Raw genomic sequence first — 18,991 nt, forward strand, 5'->3', positions numbered from 1 at the left:
CTCTATCTCCTTCTAAATTATCCTCTAGCCTCTTTTTATATGCTGTGGAGCTGGAGAAAGAATTACACTATGTCAGTTTAAAACTAAACCGAGTGATGAGGAAGGTTTCAGCTCTACAATACTGAAAAAAAGTGAAGGTGAGAATCTGTGATACAATCATGGCGCATTTCTAACAATTTATTCCTGAACTGAGTTAGTTCCTAAATTTGTCCCCATTTCAGGTATATTTTAAAAGCACAAAACCAGCCACCATCAAACTGTCATCAGGGTCAATGATAATCATCAGATTATTTCTAGGAATGGGACACAATATACCTTCTATGCACATTACAACATGCCTCCAGAATACATACACACAGGTACAGGTAAAGGCTTTTATAATGAGATTATTAAATTCTAGGAATGAAAATGCAAAATATAAAATAATACTGCTTTTAGTTCTTGGGGCAGGTCTCTAAGTAAATGGTTAAGTAAGTAAAGACACTTTCACAGTGTTACACAGAGTATAAGAACTGCTGGTATTCTCATCACACACCATGTTCTAACTTCATGGGCCAATAAACGTTTAGAACCCTAGAAAACCATTAGATAAGACCTCAGGTAAAATAATCTCACCTCCATTCTTCCTAGTTGGAAGTCTCCTGGAAAAAGGCAAAGTGCAGAACAAACTTCCCAACCACCTACAGCAATTTCACTACATCTCCAAATGATAAATTCATCTAGATAGTTTCTAAAGTAACACATTTGAAATTTCTCAAAGGTGCTTCCTCAATTACTTTATAAAGCAAAATATCCTTGAAAAAGAAAATAAAAGAGCAAAGCAGGGGCTTTAGGGTTATGAAAATGCAAGTTATGTTTGGAAAGTATAAATAAGGGTGCTGCAAAAGCCCTGTTTGGATGGTTGGGAAATTGTGAATGGCTGGCATTTGGGAAACTACAGGAAACTTTTCTAATAGAGGTTACATAAGCCCTCCTAGAAGAGCCACATGTTCTCTTAACCTAAGCAACATTATTTGACCATAGACTCCCACATGTGCTCAACAGTCCCTGGACTGTAAAACTCAAATAAAGGAATTGTTCAATATACTCACCTTCCTCAAACCAAGCTCTTCTCTTAAACACTGTATTTCAAATTTTCTTAATAAGATAACTGACTGCAACAACAAATGAAGACTATTCTCTCTGCACCTTCTCCCTAGATTTCCAAAGAGAATCAACAACATGGCTCTTCTCTGTCTTACCACTCCCTAGAGCTATAGCCAGTCACATGGTTTAGTAACCCTGCAGTCTCTCCACATGGTCTCTGGTTGGGATAATTCAAACAGAGCCTAAGAACATTAAGGCAAGGGAACACTTGAGGTTTCTATTTTTTCTTTTTTAACATCTAGTGAAAAAAACAAAAAACATTTACAGAGACTTAGAACACTGAAGTTCTTTTATTACAAAAGTCTATACAATGAGGTGCCAGACACAGCAATGCAATGATACTTACAGTCATATATATCTATATATTATTTGTATATAGATATACAGTTTTTACTTGTACCAAAGTAAAATTATCACAAACTCTCTAATTCTACCACTTACTGCTGAACTAGGACACACAATACTGTCACATAGCATGCGTGCTGCTATGCTACTTTTTATCTATTCTACTTACAGCCAAACATTAACAGTGAATAACCAACATCATGAAGCAGCTGTTAATTCTAAAATGAAACCAGTCAGGCCAATGACTTATAAAAATATGGTACTAATATAGATTTAGCATTATAAAGAAGGAATATATTATTTAAAACATTTAAATAGTGCATATGGACATTTTTGCATGTGGTATATAAAATAAAACATTCATATAAAACAATAAACAGTGCACATTAAATAAGATGTTTGGATATACTCCTGTCTGGAGACTAAAAGACATTAACTAAATGCACACTGCATGATGAATTCAAAATGAAAGTGATAACATCTTCTGGTATTTTCAATTTCACGATTGTAGGTTGTACATTATGAATAACCAAGCTGTATCAAAAGGAAACCACATGAAAAGGGCTAGATTTAGTGCTTTATTCCCCAACGTGTTCACTACCAAGGAACGTTCCCTCCCCCCAAAAAAGGCATTGCACACACAGGTGAAATGTGAAGTACTAGAAATGCTACTTGTTATCAAGCTACTTCATGTGCTATGTAATAGTGCCAGAAGTCTGAGGTTCATGCTTCCCTCACCTTATTAAAGGATGTTGCAAAAGTCTGTTTTTGTATGAAACAAATTATGAATATTAGCTAGTTAAGAAAACCATGCATGAGTCACTGCATGCAAAACATGGGCACAAAGTGAGACACACATCAATCCAAAAAAGCACCAGGAAAAAAATTAACAAGTAGATCAAGCCTGATCAGAATATGCTGTTAATGACTATTACATTGTTAGCACAAATAAAGTCACTATTCTGTGAAATTAATTAGCAGAATTATATCAGGAAAGAACCTGAAGAAAAGCCATGCAAACCCAAAGAAAAAAAGATATGCTTAGAGTGTATGACAAGGGGCATACCACAATAATCACATAGCCAGGTGCTTTAAATAGCATGTGACTGAGCAAATCCCTTTAGAGGATGTTTTCTTCATGGATTTTGCTAATTAAAAAAGAAAAAGAAAAAAAGATGCAACCCCCCAAAGGTACAAGAAAAAATGCAGTGGTATAGCCCTTGTTAAGAATAGATTCACTTCAGGCATAATGATTCTTTTGCCAATTTAAGCCCATTTGATTGAACAACACAAATCTGAGCACCATCAGTTCCTACATGCTGACATGGCTATTTTCTCACATTATCTGGAGGTGGGTAGGGGGAAAAAACGCAGGATCTAATCCAGACAAATCACATCATCACCAACTGATAAACTGCAACTGAGGAAACAAAGAGTAACTTAAGTCCCAAAGGCAGCATGTGATATAATTCAGTTCTGTGTGTGATGTGTGGTGTGTATTTTCACTACACTAATAAGCAAGGTCACTTTTTGGTCTAGCCATTGTTATCTTCATCCAGGAGCTGTGTGACCACTGAACTGCAAAATTCTGCTAACATACTGTGGATGAGAAAGCGTCACTTTGGGCATTTAACAGAAATATGTTCCATTGTAGGACTTGAAATTTCAGTTGATTTTGGTTTTTTAAGAAAACATAGAACATAGTTGCATATGTGCACATTTATAGGCTTTTCTTTCAAATTTTCAGTCATTCTGTAAGAAAAAGGCAACCGAAGAAGAATTCAATGTGAAGATTTTCCTCTCAATTTTCTTGAGTAATGAGAAACAAAATAATAAAGTTGGTAATAACAAAAAGCTTCTATCTTCAAAGTTCTTAAAGTTGAAAAGATAAAATATTAGTCTTTTAATAACACGATGTATCTGCAGTACAAAACAATGAAGAAAAGTGGATGTTTGCTAAAGGTAGAGAGGACAGTCTGTGGTTAATATGGAACATCGCACTCCCTAGATAAGGTCTACTTACCCTCCCATCATTTCTCTAGTGGCACCACCAGCAAGTATAAAATGAAACTCTTGAGTGCCTGACAGAATGAACTTAAGTACCAGCCAAGTACACACGATGATAGCTTCAGGGAATACAACTGATTTTATGATGTTTTCAAGGACCATATTTTATATGGATTTTGAAGAATCTTGTTTGCTGATAAGAACTTCAAGAAGCCTAAGCTTGGCTTTAATTTTCTTGTACTCCCTGTACTCCTCAAGCACTGGAACACGATCCTCTTTCTGAGCATTCCTAAGGGAGAAAATAAAACTTTGAGATCATCTGGAAAATAAAATCCCAGAAGTAGTCATAATGTGAGACAGAATATTACCCAATATAAGCTCAAATAAAAAACTGCTCTGCAAGAAAAAAAGATTATTGGACTATTTCCCTTCAACCCAACAGAATATTTCTAAAACACTTCAAATTCTGATCATTGATACTGATAATATCCATTAATGTGTTTAGATATAATGTATTGACACATTAATGGATATTATTAGTATCAACGATAATTGGAGGTTATTGGAGATAATCAAATATTTTAATAAGGTACATTGCTAGACTCTGTTGTCAGGTCTGTAAGTGTATTTTAAGTTCTAGAGAAATACAGTGAGTCATTTCATATACTACTTAACTCTGGCTTCAGTGAATTAAGATGTAAAACATCTTACTGGTAGCAAAAAAGTCATCTTTCTCACTTTATATTAGGGATCCAATGCAATTCAGTTTAATAATCAGGTAAAACATTGAACTATACTAATTATAAGCAAAGGTTTTTTCACCAATAAGACAAAGAATTAGAAAGCACTTGAAAAATGCACTTGAGATTTTTTTTTTTTAACCATATATGCCACCCTACACAGAAGAGTCTCAAATACAGTAGTTTCCTCTTATTCATGGGGATACATTCCAAGACCCCCGTGGATGCCTGAAACCAAATCCTATATATGCTTTACATTCATACCTATAATAAATTTTAATTTATAAATTAAGACACAGTAAGAAATTAACAATAACTAATAATAAAACAGAATAACTATAACAATACACTTATAAAAGTTATGCCAATGTGGTCTCTCTCAAACATCTTATTGTACAAATTTAATGCCTTTTTCATATTATTAATAACTAAACATCTATCATGCATTGGGCCATAACTTTTAATAACAGCAAAATTAGTATGAATTTCTTTTTCCTTCTTCACAATTTCATGGATAGATTTGTTCTTACTATAGTTCTTAGCAACCTCAGCATATGATTTTTTCTTCCTTGACTGATTAAGAATTTTCTTTTTCTTTCCCTCTTTCCACCCCTCTTTTCACCCTTCTTTTCACTTGAAGTACTCTATGGCTTCTCTTTGGCATATCCGAATTGCTAACATATCTACTCTTGTGCTTTAGGACACATTAAGTTAAATAAGGATTAATTGAATACAAGAACTGAGATACTGTGATGGCTAATCTGATAAACGAGATGGATACTGAGTGACTAAGGGGCAGGATATGCTGGTCAAAAGGATGATTCACGTCTTGGGTAGGCCAACACAAGATTTCATCACACTACTCAGAACAGTTCACAATTTACAGTTTATGAATTTTCATTTCTAGAACATTCCATTTAATATTTCTGGATCACAGTTAATCATGGTATAACTGAAACAGACAAAAAACTGATGTGGGAGAACTACTATAGAGTTAATGGCTTGGTAAGATCATCTGGTAACATGGAAAAACTCTTCTGAGGCCTGAGATAAATTAATTGTCACTTCTGGCCACAATCTGAATTAGAATGTATTTCCCTTACTTTTAAAAGAGTCCCACTGGGTCAACTGTGCATTACTCAGTTAGAAAAAGGCACTGGCCATATTGTATTATAGGAGCCACAAGACTGCCACAGTAATGCACACCTTGGAAGTATGTGTCCTAGAATGAGACAACACAGCCTAAGCAGCCATGGTCTCAGTAGAAGAATCCAAACTAATTGAGAATAACAGGCACATCTGGGACCCTTTCTAAAAGGAGATCTCATTCACAAACACTTCCAAAAGGGTAAAGATACTGAATTAAGAAACTTAAAAAACTGCCACTCAACCACACCTCTCCAGGACAATAGTGATTTATTTTGTCAGATGTTGTTTACTCCAGCTCTACCTTTTTCTTTTCATTAACAGCATGGCCACAAGGAATAAAGGAAGGTTTTTTACTTTTATTTTCAATGCTAGCATCCTTATATGCACAATTTATTTCTATTCTTATCTATTTATTTCAACATATGGGCAGGACATGTGACTTAAGAAGAAATAGGATTAAATTTTGTGATGCTCAAACAAACCTTCCATTTTGTTGATAAAATGCTTCTTCAAAGTCCCGTAATGTTTTACGTAGTTTCTTTTTTTCAGCCCTGGCTTTCCAAAGTTGTTCCAGCAATTCGGGCCTAAAATTGAAACGGGAAGAAAACATTTGAAAGGGTACTTTAAAACATCTAAAAGGGTACTTTTTCATCATGTTCTTAACAGTGTTTCTAACCCTGGCTGCAAAATCAACTCAGCTGGTGAGCTTCTGGAATAACCAATGTCTAAGATTCACCTTGGAGCAATTAAATCGGAATAGCTGCTTGTAGGGCTTAGCATAAGTACTTAAAACAAACACAAAACAACTGCCCACATGATCCTAAAGTGATGCCAGGGCTAAGAATTAGAATCCAAGGCCGCATCAGGTAAAGAAGCTGACAGAGCATAAACGAACAGATAACTCTCAGCTGGTTCCAGCACTTTGTCATACAGCAAATGTAGGACTTTAGTTTCTTTTAATTTTTATCAAACACTAATTTTCAATTCAGAAAATGTGAATGACAACACATTTTGTAAAGCACACTTTCTAAAATCATTTTTTTTCTTGAGCACTGTATTCATTCTCTCCAAGTATTTGATTATTTAACACTGAAATTTCTTTGCATCTAAATTTTAGAGTATTTCTTACATAAATAGGCTAAAATCACAAACTAGCACACATACATAGAAGCTGCTCGAGTACTTGACAATCGGAGATCTAGAGCCAGTTTTTCCTGATTTTCTTCAACATCAGATTCTGAGTTTTCCAATGACGACTGTGCCTGTACAGCAGTTTTCAAGATATCACTTAACTCAGAGGACAGACAAACACCATCTTCTTCTTCTTCCTAAATATATATATGCAAACAGAGAATCAAACATGCCATGGTTTCAACTTTTCCTTTAGGAAAAAGATCACAGAATGATTTCTGTTAAGGATTACCTTGATTTCTTCAAAAAAATGTGCAGTTTCTCCCTCTATGATTGGCTGTAACATCTGACCTCTTCGCTTGGTGGATGGAGATCCCTGTGACAATAAACATACAAATGGGTCACATTTTTATTATTCAAGGAAGATTCCCTTCGCTATTACAGATAAAGTATAACAGATCTTAAACTTTATTTTAACAGATCTTAAACTTTATTTTCAAAATCCTAACCATATGCTTTAAAATTGTTAGGAATATCTGGCTATATTTTTGCTTTTTACTTGTTATATATGCATAAGAGTGATAAATGATAATTTATGTCTAGGTCATTCTAAAGAACTCATTCAATAAATGCTTTTAAAAGTCTAACTAATGAAGTGTCACTGATAATTTAATTGGGAGCATTTTTTCTTTTTAACAAAGTGGACAACTTTCTTGGTCTGAGGACCCCTTCATATTTCTTTAAAAAAAAAAAAACAGTTCATTAACATGTAATTCATATACCATAAAATTCACTCTTTTACAGTATACAATTTAGTGGTTTTCGGTATATTCACAAAGTTGTGCAACCATCACCACTATCTGTTTCTAGAACATTTCATCATCTTAAAAGGAAACTGTACTAATTAGCCCTCTCTCCCTAGCCCATGGCAAACAACAATCTATTTTCTGTCTCAATGGACTGGACTATTCTAGATATTTCATACAAATGGAATCATATACTAAGTGGCCTTTGTGTCCAGCTTTTTTCACTTAACATAAGTGTTTTTCAAGATTTATCCATGTTATAGAGTGTACCAGTACTTCATCCCTTTGCAGAGCAAATATTCCACCATACAGATATACCTCATCATGTTTATCTATCAGTTGGCTGTACATCTGGACAGTTTTTTACACTTTAGCTATTATGAATGATGCTACTTCTAAGATATGCCTACAAATTTTTATGTGGACAAATGTTTTCAATTCTCCTGGGTACATCCAAGGAAGAGAACTGCTATGTTACCTAGTAACTCAATGTTTAAACTTTTGAGGAACTGCCAGCACCATTTGTTGGAAAACTGATTCTCTCCTATTCTCTTGCCTTAACTTTTAGACTCCAAATTTCTCTTTATCATAGTCAAATTTAGGAGTCCATAAGATCTAGAAATGCTTCCTATAGACTCAGTTTTTAAAGACAAACCTGTGGAATTCTAAGGTGATTTTCATAAATAAATTCAAAGACTACTTATACTATTATAGAATTATGAAAACATCAGTGACACACAGAAACACTTTTGTAATCAAAAGACAAAATCAGTATTAGATAAACTAGCTATGTGTGAAAAGAGTATAAACTGTACATGATTCACTGTTCTAAGAAAACTGCTTATATCTAAAGAAAGTTCTGCTGAATGACAGCCAACTAAAAAATGGCCAGTTTAAAAAAGAATGTTTTTGTAAGGGCTAAATGTAAAAGCCTAAAGGGAACCCCTATTCAAGAGGAGTTTAAGCAAACTATAAGCTCCAAAGAATGAATTTGCTGATGCAGAATGGGCTACATGCTATCTTCTATTTAAGCCTGAGACACAGCTAGAGCCCTACCATCTAATGGTTAACTTGGAGATAGCACTCAATATGCATGTAAGTTATTAAAAGTTTTCTTTTTTAAAAAAAATGCACATATATATGAATATATAGTATTATTTTAATAGACTTTTTCATTTAAAAAGATGAAAAATAGGTTTATATTATTCTGCAATTAAGGGAACTGATGGCCATCACAAGAGTGATGTATTTTCAAAGACTTGAATTTAAATGGAAAGAAATTAGGCAAGGGTCTGAAACATGAGTTTTTAATTCTATAAGTAGATGACCCTGGGCACATCACTCCTGAGTCTCAATTTCATCACCTGTGAAATGAGGCTACCATCCTCTATCTGTTGTAACTTAACTTGTCAGGACTTAATAACATAATCATAGATTAAAATGCCTGTAAGAGTGCCTGGGAGATAGTATTAGGCACTTATTAATTTCCTATTATTTTAAAAGCAGTAACCTCACCTTACATACACAATCCTTGTTATCTTGGCTGTGTATTTCTCCAATATACTACCGTATGGATTTTTTTGGAAAAAGTGGGTCTTGGTAAAATGAACTAGATAAATACTCGCATGTTTTACTTACAAGGACAGGAGTGATGCTAGCTCTTGTCAGCATCTGTTTTACAAGTCTGTATCTATCATAGAGAGGTTTAACAATATGCCTTTCTTCCCTGGTCACCTGAAGCAAGAAAAACGGAAATCACCTAGTTATCTGAAATCTAAAATTTCTAAAATATTAGGCAATATGACTTTCCCTCCAATTTTTAAAAAGATATTTTAAATATGCAGGTAATCATCTAAATGTAGGAAACAAGGCTCTATGAAACAGCTCAAAGATGTGGGCCACAAAAGTGATTCATGTTCTTTAAGACAGAAAATCAAATCTCTTCATCAAGAGAAACATTACCGGCCTTCCATGTTGACTTTCATAATAAAGAAGACTTTTCTGGAGAGAAGTTTTCTCTTCTACCAAATGATCTTTTGTCATTTTCTAGAATAAAAAAACAAAAACAAAAAAACCCTCCCATTAGCTACATCATTCCCTTCAGCAATGTTAAGTAATTTGGTTAAAAGGATCAGCCCATTACTCTAGCTTAGGTTAGTAAGAACACATCTTTTGCTTATGGTTTGTAGGCAACGTTTTTCAGCCTCCTAGAGAATCTGGTCTTCTAGTAACTAGGTACCAATTCCCTTTGGTGGTTTGATTTATATTTTATCTGAATAAGTTATGAACACAAGAGCTTAGTGACCTTGGGTTAGTTACCTTCTTTTTGTTCAATATCCTAATCTGTAAATGGGGATAACATCACCTATCTCATACGGCTTCCCTTGTGGCTCAGCTGATGATGAAACTGCCTGCAATGTGGGAGACCTGGGTTCAATCCCTGGGTTGGGAATATACCCTGGAAAAGGGAAAGGCTATCCACTCCAGTATTCTGGCCTGGAGAAGTCCATGGACTATAGCCCATGGGGTTTCCAAGAGTCGGACACGACTGAGCGACTTTCACTTTCGCCTACCTCACAGAATTCTAATGAGGACTAAACAAGTTAATACATTGTAAAGGCATTTACAGTGCCTTCTCAGCACACAATAAACAAAATAAATGCCTATTATCTTAATTTTGCACATAATCTATTAGCATTATAATTTTTGTGTGTGTGAGCACATATTCAAAATGCATGCATACGCAAGTATGGATCTTATAACTTGGTATTTCTCCTAAACTATTAAGAAAATCTGGTACTAGTATAGTGGAAAGCTCCTGAAAAGAGCTCAACAATATCAATTTGTGACCCCAGACTTCTACGCTATGATTTCTGCTCCCCTTCACCTGGCATTTAATACTGAAAATAAGATACTCTTCTGACATCTATTAGTACTCCAATGGTAGTAGGCAGGAGCCCCAAATTTATTTGCCCATAACCCCCTCTCCCTCTGTTTGACAGCATGACCTTTAACATACCAATGAACCAATGTTCCACAGACTATACTTTAATCCAAACAAACTCTCTAGTTACTCTCTGTTGTTGTTTAGCCACTAAGCCATGTCTGACTCTCTGTAACCCATGGACTGTAGCCCACCAGGCTCCTCTGTCAATGGGATTTTCCAGGCAAGAATACTGGAGTGGGTTTCTATAACAAGTTTTTTATATTAAGTACATTCAGTAGTATAAACTTTGTAAAACACTGATTTCAACCTCAAGTTTGAATCTTAAACCTAGAAGAATGAATGTGAATAAAGCTGCTGCTGCTACTGCTAAGTCGCTTCAGTCGTATCTGACTCTGTGCGACCCCATAGACGGCAGCCCACCAGGCTCCCCCATCCCTGGGATTCTCCAGGCAAGAACCCAGGACTGGGTTGACATTTCCTTCTCCAATCAAAATCATTTATAGGAAAGGGAGTGGGGAGGAGATGAGGTTGGTATAACATAAAAGCAAAACCAAGAAAAACTGGGGAGGGCAGCTACTAGAATTTCTAAGCCAGCTCTGTTTGAAGGGAAAAAGACCATGAGGTGTACTCTGTTGTCAAGAGGGGTGCACATCAGGAATCATCACTAAAAGTTCACCTGAAGCAATCTACCTCTGCCCTCTTTCAGCAAACCATCTGATAAATGATCTTGGGTGCCAAGTACCTTGACCAGGACTGCCCTAGGCATAGGTTATACTGAGTAATGGTTCGTCACAAAAACGCATCGTTAGTCCTCATAGCCATACTGTGTTATTTTAATGGACATAATCACAGTCACATGGCTACTGAAGGGATTCACTGGAAGAATGCACAGTCAGGTACTGGAATAAGCTAAGAGTTTAATACATGCAACTACTAAGATACAAGGCCAAGATTCAAACTCAGGTATGTCAAACACACTCATCTTGCTAACTGCTTCCAATGTAAGTGAACAGATCACATTCAAGTTTTTTTAGTTTTATTCTTGTGACTCAGGCACTTCTGTTGTACTGATAAAAACATTTTTCTTAACTGCAAACTTGTTGACTCAGGGCAGCAGATTACCTAGACATCATTATGCCTCTATCGTAATTATTTTATTTCAGTGATTCTAAAGGCTAGTCTGGGCAAAACCATAGCTCAAAATTACTTTGATATCTTCTGGAAGACACCTCTCGACACGTTTTTCTTTGAGTCTTTTCAGAATAAGTTCAAGTGTTGCTTCCTTAGATGGCTTCTTCTCCTTGTGAATGACCTTGGAGTCATCTTCATTCTCTTCATCTTCATGGTCTAGAGAAGAGCCAAAGCTTTTTGGAAGAGTGTTACTACGTGGACGTGTCTGAGGTACAAATTCTCCATCAGAGGTTTTGTGTTTTGCATCTACATTTTAAAATCAAGAGGATAAATCAGTACCACTGATTTTAGCTAAAATGCAACTAAATCAAAAGAGACGAAAGACATACAAGAGGAAAGTATACATCGACAACACACAGGCTCAGGTATTTCAAGGTCACATGAAATATTTAAATTATATATATACCAGGAGAACTGTATGATTTTTCTTTCAACCAGTATTCATAGAATGCCTACTAGAGTAAGATGCTCTGATGAGTCAACAAACAGACATGGTCTCTGTTGTCATATATTCAGGAAGTAAAAAATAAAAACTAAGTAATTAGATTCATAAAATAATTTCAATGAGTGCTCAGTGCTATAAAGAAGATAAAACAGAATGATGTCACAATGTTAAAGAGACATGCTTTTTGAAAGAGCAACTCCTTTGGATGGAACTGACAAAGAAGGCCTTTCTGAGATGGTGACATCCTAGCTGAACATGGAATAAAACGGGACAAACCTAATATAGAAGAACATGGAATTAAAAAGGGACTAACCTAGTATAGAAGATTTAGGGGAAGAACATTTCTGCTCAGTTGAGGCAACAGTCAAGCCAATGTTCTTAAACCATGACATATTTAAAAAAAAAAACAGAAAATAAGGAAAAGTGATAAAATGGGGGAAAGGGCAGACTATAAAAAGCCTCGAAAGCCAGCAAAGGGTTTGAACTTTGTTCTAAGTGGAAAAGGAAGCCCACTGAAGAGCTATAAATAAGACAGTACATAGTTTTTTAATAAAAAATAATTCTGGATGCAGAGAATGCACTTACTGTAGGACAGTAAGAGTGAAAGAAAACTGGGAAATTAGGAGGCTAATAATTTAATGACACTCGTTAGTAATACATTCAAAGTAGTGATTTTCATTGATGGTTGGAAACTGGTGTTAAATGAGAAAATTTTTTACAGAATTGTAAAGGAAAATTCTAAATAAGTAGAACTTAATTAACCGTAAGAATATAAATAAACTCAAATGACAACAGGGACTCTGTCTTGTTCACTGCTACAACCTCAGATGTCTTCAAGTACTTGGTACTTACAGACATTAAAATTTTTGTTTTATAAATTCAAATGAGTAAACCAAATGTGATGCTCCACCTTATACACCCACACTTGGTACAGATAATTCTTTAAGTATTAACAATCATTAAAAAGCATGTTCACTAAATACCCACAAAGTAAATGTATCTTAGCAACTGCTATACTGGGCTGACACCCAGTAACACAAAAACCAGTTTTTGATTCAACACAACTTACAATTTAGTCTTTGTAGTATAAATGATTGATGATTAGATATTCTCAATCTTAGATGAAATACCCATCAAAAATTCTTAATACCTACCCAAAATCCAAACTGCTTAATATTTGAAATACTCATATAAACTTCACAATACAATACAATACCATCTAGAGCACCTATTAAAAGACTATTACTAATAAAAGAGGAAAGGCATTTGGAAGAATACAATATACTATTTCAACTTTGATTATAACTAATAAAAGAATAAGAGAACTTTTATTTTGCCAGTGTTCAAGATTTAAAGTTATCAAAAATTATAACTATAATGCTCAGACATTATTATAAAGAATACTTTAAAATGCAATTATACTGAAAAATGGCCCATTTTATACCTTTAATTTGCTTTCGCAGTTTGGTGAGCTCTGTCATCCATTTTAATACCTTTGGATTGGCTGCTATATCACTGTAGGAGGGCTGAAAAATTAGAAAAACAGAATCACAGATTATGTACTCATCAACCCCTATCTGTGCTAAGTCCCTCTCTGGGAATTGCCTTTGCCCACATGAGCTGCCTGGCCCAAGGTTACAACCCCCTCCTCCAGAGCAGCTAACATCCATGACTGGTTATATAGGATTAAAAAGGCCTGGCTTCTTCATCTTAATTCAGTCAATCCTTAATCATCTTAATTCAGCCATCCTAGCTGGAAACACTGGAATCAGGCTGAGGCCATGAATGCAACTATATCCCAGGTCTACACTCTCCTCTCAACCATAATGCCTTACTCCTTACAGCTTTAATTCTCCCTAAACACTCCCTTGGAAACGGTATGCACTGAAATCTCTGTCTCAGAATGCTTCCCAGATAATCCAACCTACAACAACTCTACGACTAAAAATCTACTCATAGACTGCCACTGTTCCTTCATAAAGATAATGTTTTAAAAAAATTTGTGAATACCTCAGTAAAATTAATAAATGAGATTCTTAAAAAAAATAGGAAACAATCATTAAAATCTTTGTGGGTATGCAATGTGGGGTTTTTTGTTATTATTGCTGTTGGGGTGTTTTTGGGGGGTTTTTTTGCAGCATGCAGTGTGGCATGCAGAATCTTAGTCCTCTTACCAGGAATGGAGCCCTCACCCCCCTACATGGAAGTATGGAGTCTTAACCACTGGACTGCCAGGGAAATCCCAAAGGTTATTTCAATTTCTGCTCAAATAGTATTTGACAGTGTTCACAGCAGAGAGTTCACTCAATCTTCATTTATCTTACTTTAAGTAGACAGGGCAAGATAATTAAGTAAAGTTCTCTCAGAAAAGGTCTAGCAACTGGCAGAAAGCAGATCTAACTAAACGTCTTCTGACTTCAAGTATAAGACTTTTCCTATTTCACATGTTTTAACGATTAAATATCTCATCCCTTCACCCCCACCTCCCCTGGCTACCTGTGGTTTTAAGGGAGCAGAAATAGCATTAATATAATCTGTCAACGTAAAGTATTTGCCTTAAAATTTGACAAACTCTTTTCCAACAGAAATACAAAAATTCAGTGGTACAATGGCAAGAATACTAGTCCGGACTCAGAATGCTAAGGAACTATATAATCTCAGATCTATATGAGCGCTATTTTTCTGGACATCTTAGATTAGTTCTTTCTCCCAGGAAAGAGATGGGAGAACGTCCTCTAAGTTCCAACAGATCTACTTTACAATGGACAGTGCTACAAACTTACCTTGCCATTTCTTTCCCTTTCAAATTGTTCTTCAAATTGTCTGATTTTTTTCTGAAGTTTCTTGACTAATTGATATGGTGTTCTGTCCTCTCTTTTTTCATCTTTTGAACTAAAGGATGATCTTCGAATCCTGAATTAAAACAAGAGGTGAACACTGTTAGTTAAATTTTCAAGTTATCAACACCATCTCTCCTATCACCCTGATAAAACATCATACTATTATCAAGAAGTAAATTTTTTCAGTGCAATTAAACCCCTAACACTGAAGGACAGGTGGCAAAAAGAAACTTGAACTAGGCTGGAGACCACAAAAAGCTAACACAGTAGCAATGAAAACAATCTGGAATTATTCAAAAGGCGTTTGGGCAAAAGCAGAAAAAAAAAGACACCAAGCAGCTTAGAGCTCTTTTGGTGTCCAAACTGCAAAGGAAATGTTTTAACTTTCAGGATCAATTTCAGTCATGAATGAATAAATAAATACATCACGGAAAGATGTCTATCAGAGAGCAAACCTGAATAGATGCTCAATGAACTCAGAATTTGAGGGCACTCAAAATAATAAACCACAAAAGCATGCTTCATGAAACTGGGAAGAAAGCTTTCAACTATAGGCCTAGAGGATTAAAATATCTCAAAGGACCTGGGTATGTGATAGGATTCACTGCCCATAAGAAAATAAAAATCACTTACCTAGCAAAAGAAAGTGCTTTAGATGAGGACATTTCTGGATCATGTAGGAAACGCTGGCTTTGCCCAAAATCTAAACTTCGATGTGATAACACTGGAGGACAGTCTTCTTCCAGAGGGTGATGATTCATTCTTCCAGCTTGTGGAGACAGCTGAGCTTCTCCAGACTCAGAGTCTTCCTGCCAAGACTTAAAAGCAGGAAATGGCTCTGGAAAACAAACACAAAGAATAGTACCATGGGTCTCTTGGTTCTGTATGAAAAAAAGTCACACAGTATCAGCTATATGTTCTTTAAACCATATCACTCTGTAGTGGTTCTTGTAATACTTATGGGATCCTAGGATCTTCATATAGCCTACTACAGTTTAAAGTTGTCTGAGCTTCACTTTTTACTTCGGTTCTAATTTCACATAAGGAGCTACACTTTAAATTTCTGAAACCAGTCACAAAGCAAGAAGGGACACTGTCAAGCTCTTCAAAATTATACTAAATGCTATTTTTCCAGCAGGGAAAAGTCTTCATTTAGAAACAGTAAACATTTAACACTCCTTAATTGGAAATTTAACTAAGCCAAATGCTACCAGATGAATAAATTGTCCCTCACTATCAAGTGACTATGTTACTAAGTGGAAGCTATTCCCCATGCTATTCAGAATACTCAGCAAATGGAGCTCTTGGACTCCAACAAAAGAACTATTACATTTATAAACAAGCAGCTAATTCACCTGACAATACCTGGACTCTAACATTAAACAGAGGTGGTTATTTTCTGCTACAGGATTCCTGTGTATAATACTTATTTTAATAATTAAACCCCAAAGTATTAACAAGACAAAATTTAATAGCAGTACTCCTTCTTAAGCACATTTATTTCATCAGAGTTATCCTATAAGTTCTCAAATGAAGCCATGTTGAGGTATCTGATGTCTCTGCACAAATAAGGCTTGATTACATACAGAACACATACAGATAAACACACAAGCCACAAATATACTCCAAATACAAAATTATCTTCAAGTATCCCTTGATTTGGGGAGGGGATCAGGACTTTTCCATCTACACATTAACTTAATATATGACTATAGTGTAAATTTTTGATGCTATGGCTTTTAATAGCAAAAATGAAGTAAGTATTTTAGAATGCAAAAATTGGCTTGACAGTGTCAAAAAGCAAGAACGACATTTTTTTTCGCACAATACCTATGAACTGCTACTAATTTAGTTTAACTTTATGCATTAGCAATTTAAAGCATTACATTTTTTCAGGATAATAAGAACATAATCAACTTAGTTTTTAAAGCCCAGATCAATCTGATAACTAAAAACTGGGTACATAGCGTGCAATCCCATAATAAACCCAGCAATAAAGTGATTTTCAAAGCAACCCTTGTACCTGCTTCCCAGAAAATAAGTGGAAATAAACATTTTATGAGATATCTCCTGTTTTAAGAAAAGAGGGAACTAACAAAAAACAGTATTTTCTGGGTATCATTTTTAACCCAGAACAGTTTTCCTAATATTTGGGGACAGCAGGAGAAGGGCTAATAAAAAGGCAAACAAAGTGAACCATAAAAAGGCAAAAAAGCTAAACTATGGTGAACCATACTTACCCTCCCCATCTCTCTGCAGATGCATTGTTTTGAAATCAATGAGGGGAAAAGTGATAGGGCATGACGCTAATAAAATGGAAAAAATGGCAAAAAATACTAAAGTGAACACACAGCACAGTCAGAACAAACCATACACATAACTAACACAAAGCCAAAGATACCAAAAACATTTCCCTAAAACCAGTTAGGCATTCTGCTCAAAAACTTTGTTCAAAGAAATTACTACTAACCAAACTTTAAAAACAAACACAAACATACATTTCCATGTCAGCAAGCAAGGCAAAAAAATTAAAGTAGTGCTGTTCTATTAAAACTCAAACATAAAACTGAAGAAATGGAAACTTAATCAGGTACTGTGGAAGCTTTTCAGTATAAACAATTTGACAGAAAAATATTTCCCTTAGTTTGCTCTGCAAAAAGATTCTACTGTTATCTCATACAAGAGTAAGCAGGAAAGAATCTGAAGTAAAGATGCCCACTTCCATTAAAAACCAAGACCTCTGGATGGCTACAAATGCATACTGGTGGCAGACATGTGCTACCCACTCGCTAACTGCATTTTGCTGACTACCCTTGGAACAATACAAAAACCCAAGACCCACATACTTAGGAAGAATGAGATGGTCCTCCATTTGAAGTCACCCTACTTCTCTGTTAAGAGTCATTTCAAACGGGGTACATCTCTTATTCCAAGGTATGCAGATCTAAAGTAATTTGGTTTCTTGAGGAAGACTATTATTTTAGAATATCCTAAACTCCCAGTTATAGAAAATAAGTCTCTGTATTGTGGGCACAAGTGGAAAGAGCAACATGGTCTGCTAACAGCCACTCTCCCAAGCACATGCAGAGTTCATGGCTGAGAAGTTCACTCAGGTGTCGACTGCTGTTGGCTCTCTGAAAGTCAGTGACCCGTATTCCTGGAAAAGCCAGGAGGAGGTCTATGTGGACTTGTCACAGCTGTTGAGCCAGGGCAGCTCAGACACTGAAAATCAGGGATCAGGAGTACATAGTGACCTTCCCTTCCCTACCATCACAATCTGTAAACGGTGGATTCCGACAAGGCAACAAAAGACAGCCTAGCATCAGGCTCTCTTTAGGGAAGCCCTCAGAAAGCTGAAGCTGGACAGAGAATGTCCTATCTTCTCAGACAATGGAAAACAAATGGCCTTCTATGCTTAAAACTTAAGATCAGGACCCTCAGGCCAAGGACTATAAAGGGCTATTTATCTGCATCCTCCAAAAAGCAGCAGCATTAAATACTCTGTCAGAAGCCCAGCTTCATCTTTCAGAGACTCCTTTCCGAACTTTCAGCTCAAAGGATGCTCTGATGACCACCACTCCTTCTCAGTAACCACACCAGGATGAGTAACTTAAAGGGACATTTGATCTTCATTGCCACCAGAATGCTAATATATCCCTAACCCTGGGGAGCATCTTCATAAATCCCAGACATCCTGAATAACCCAGAACAAAGTAAATGGAAGATAACTTCCTGATTTAGTCTAAGTTATGACACATAACACACCGCTGGGCATGCCAAACATCTAGGCCAAAACGGGAGGAGTGGGGTTGAAAGACAACAGTAAAGATTGGCAGAATGACTTGGTTGGGGCTTTTAAAATATTGGCTATACCTTAAAAATAAATAAAAATGCTCCAACTGTGACCAGGTGTGTAGACTTGAGGTGGCAAAAGACGTACATGATATTGGCATTGCAATTCCTTGTTACTGCCACTGTATGTCATTAGCTAACTTGCCAAAGGTGAGATTACGAAGGGATCTTCATTCAAGTGAACAAATGTGTAACTTTACAACTTCTGAGTGGTCTCCTTATCTCTTTACATAGGAAAGGATATGATCCAGAAGCCCCCCTGGATCCAAATATGCTTCTTATTTCTACTCCTCAATTGCAACATTTTATTTGAACGTTTACACAGCAAAGTTTTTAGAGAATTTTACAAAGGACATCCATATACCAATCCCCTAGATTCTACTACTAACATT

General features: G+C 35.8%; 2 protein-coding genes across 2 annotated transcripts in view; one reads left to right on the forward strand and one right to left on the reverse strand.

The window, feature by feature from the left end:
• PKD2L2 (polycystin 2 like 2, transient receptor potential cation channel) overlaps window positions 1–3,576 on the forward strand; it is a 43,255-nt gene extending 39,679 nt beyond the window's left edge. The window contains exon 14 of the mRNA XM_068980520.1: window positions 3,534–3,576. Within this exon, the coding sequence (XP_068836621.1) occupies window positions 3,534–3,576 (43 nt within the window). The remainder of the gene's footprint in view (window positions 1–3,533) is intronic.
• Window positions 1,584–18,991, reverse strand: part of FAM13B (family with sequence similarity 13 member B) — a 67,342-nt gene continuing 49,934 nt past the window's right edge. Inside the window, exons 13-23 of the mRNA XM_068980519.1 lie at window positions 16,988–17,053; window positions 15,381–15,585; window positions 14,691–14,820; window positions 13,352–13,433; window positions 11,479–11,708; window positions 9,287–9,370; window positions 8,963–9,058; window positions 6,811–6,894; window positions 6,552–6,715; window positions 5,870–5,971; window positions 1,584–3,787 (exon numbers count right to left, since the gene is read on the reverse strand). Of these exons, the coding sequence (XP_068836620.1) occupies window positions 3,664–3,787; window positions 5,870–5,971; window positions 6,552–6,715; window positions 6,811–6,894; window positions 8,963–9,058; window positions 9,287–9,370; window positions 11,479–11,708; window positions 13,352–13,433; window positions 14,691–14,820; window positions 15,381–15,585; window positions 16,988–17,053 (1,367 nt within the window). The 3' untranslated portion in view covers window positions 1,584–3,663. The remainder of the gene's footprint in view (window positions 3,788–5,869; window positions 5,972–6,551; window positions 6,716–6,810; window positions 6,895–8,962; window positions 9,059–9,286; window positions 9,371–11,478; window positions 11,709–13,351; window positions 13,434–14,690; window positions 14,821–15,380; window positions 15,586–16,987; window positions 17,054–18,991) is intronic.

Source organism: Capricornis sumatraensis, chromosome 9 (assembly GCF_032405125.1).
Source record: "Capricornis sumatraensis isolate serow.1 chromosome 9, serow.2, whole genome shotgun sequence".
NCBI lineage: Eukaryota > Metazoa > Chordata > Mammalia > Artiodactyla > Bovidae > Capricornis > Capricornis sumatraensis.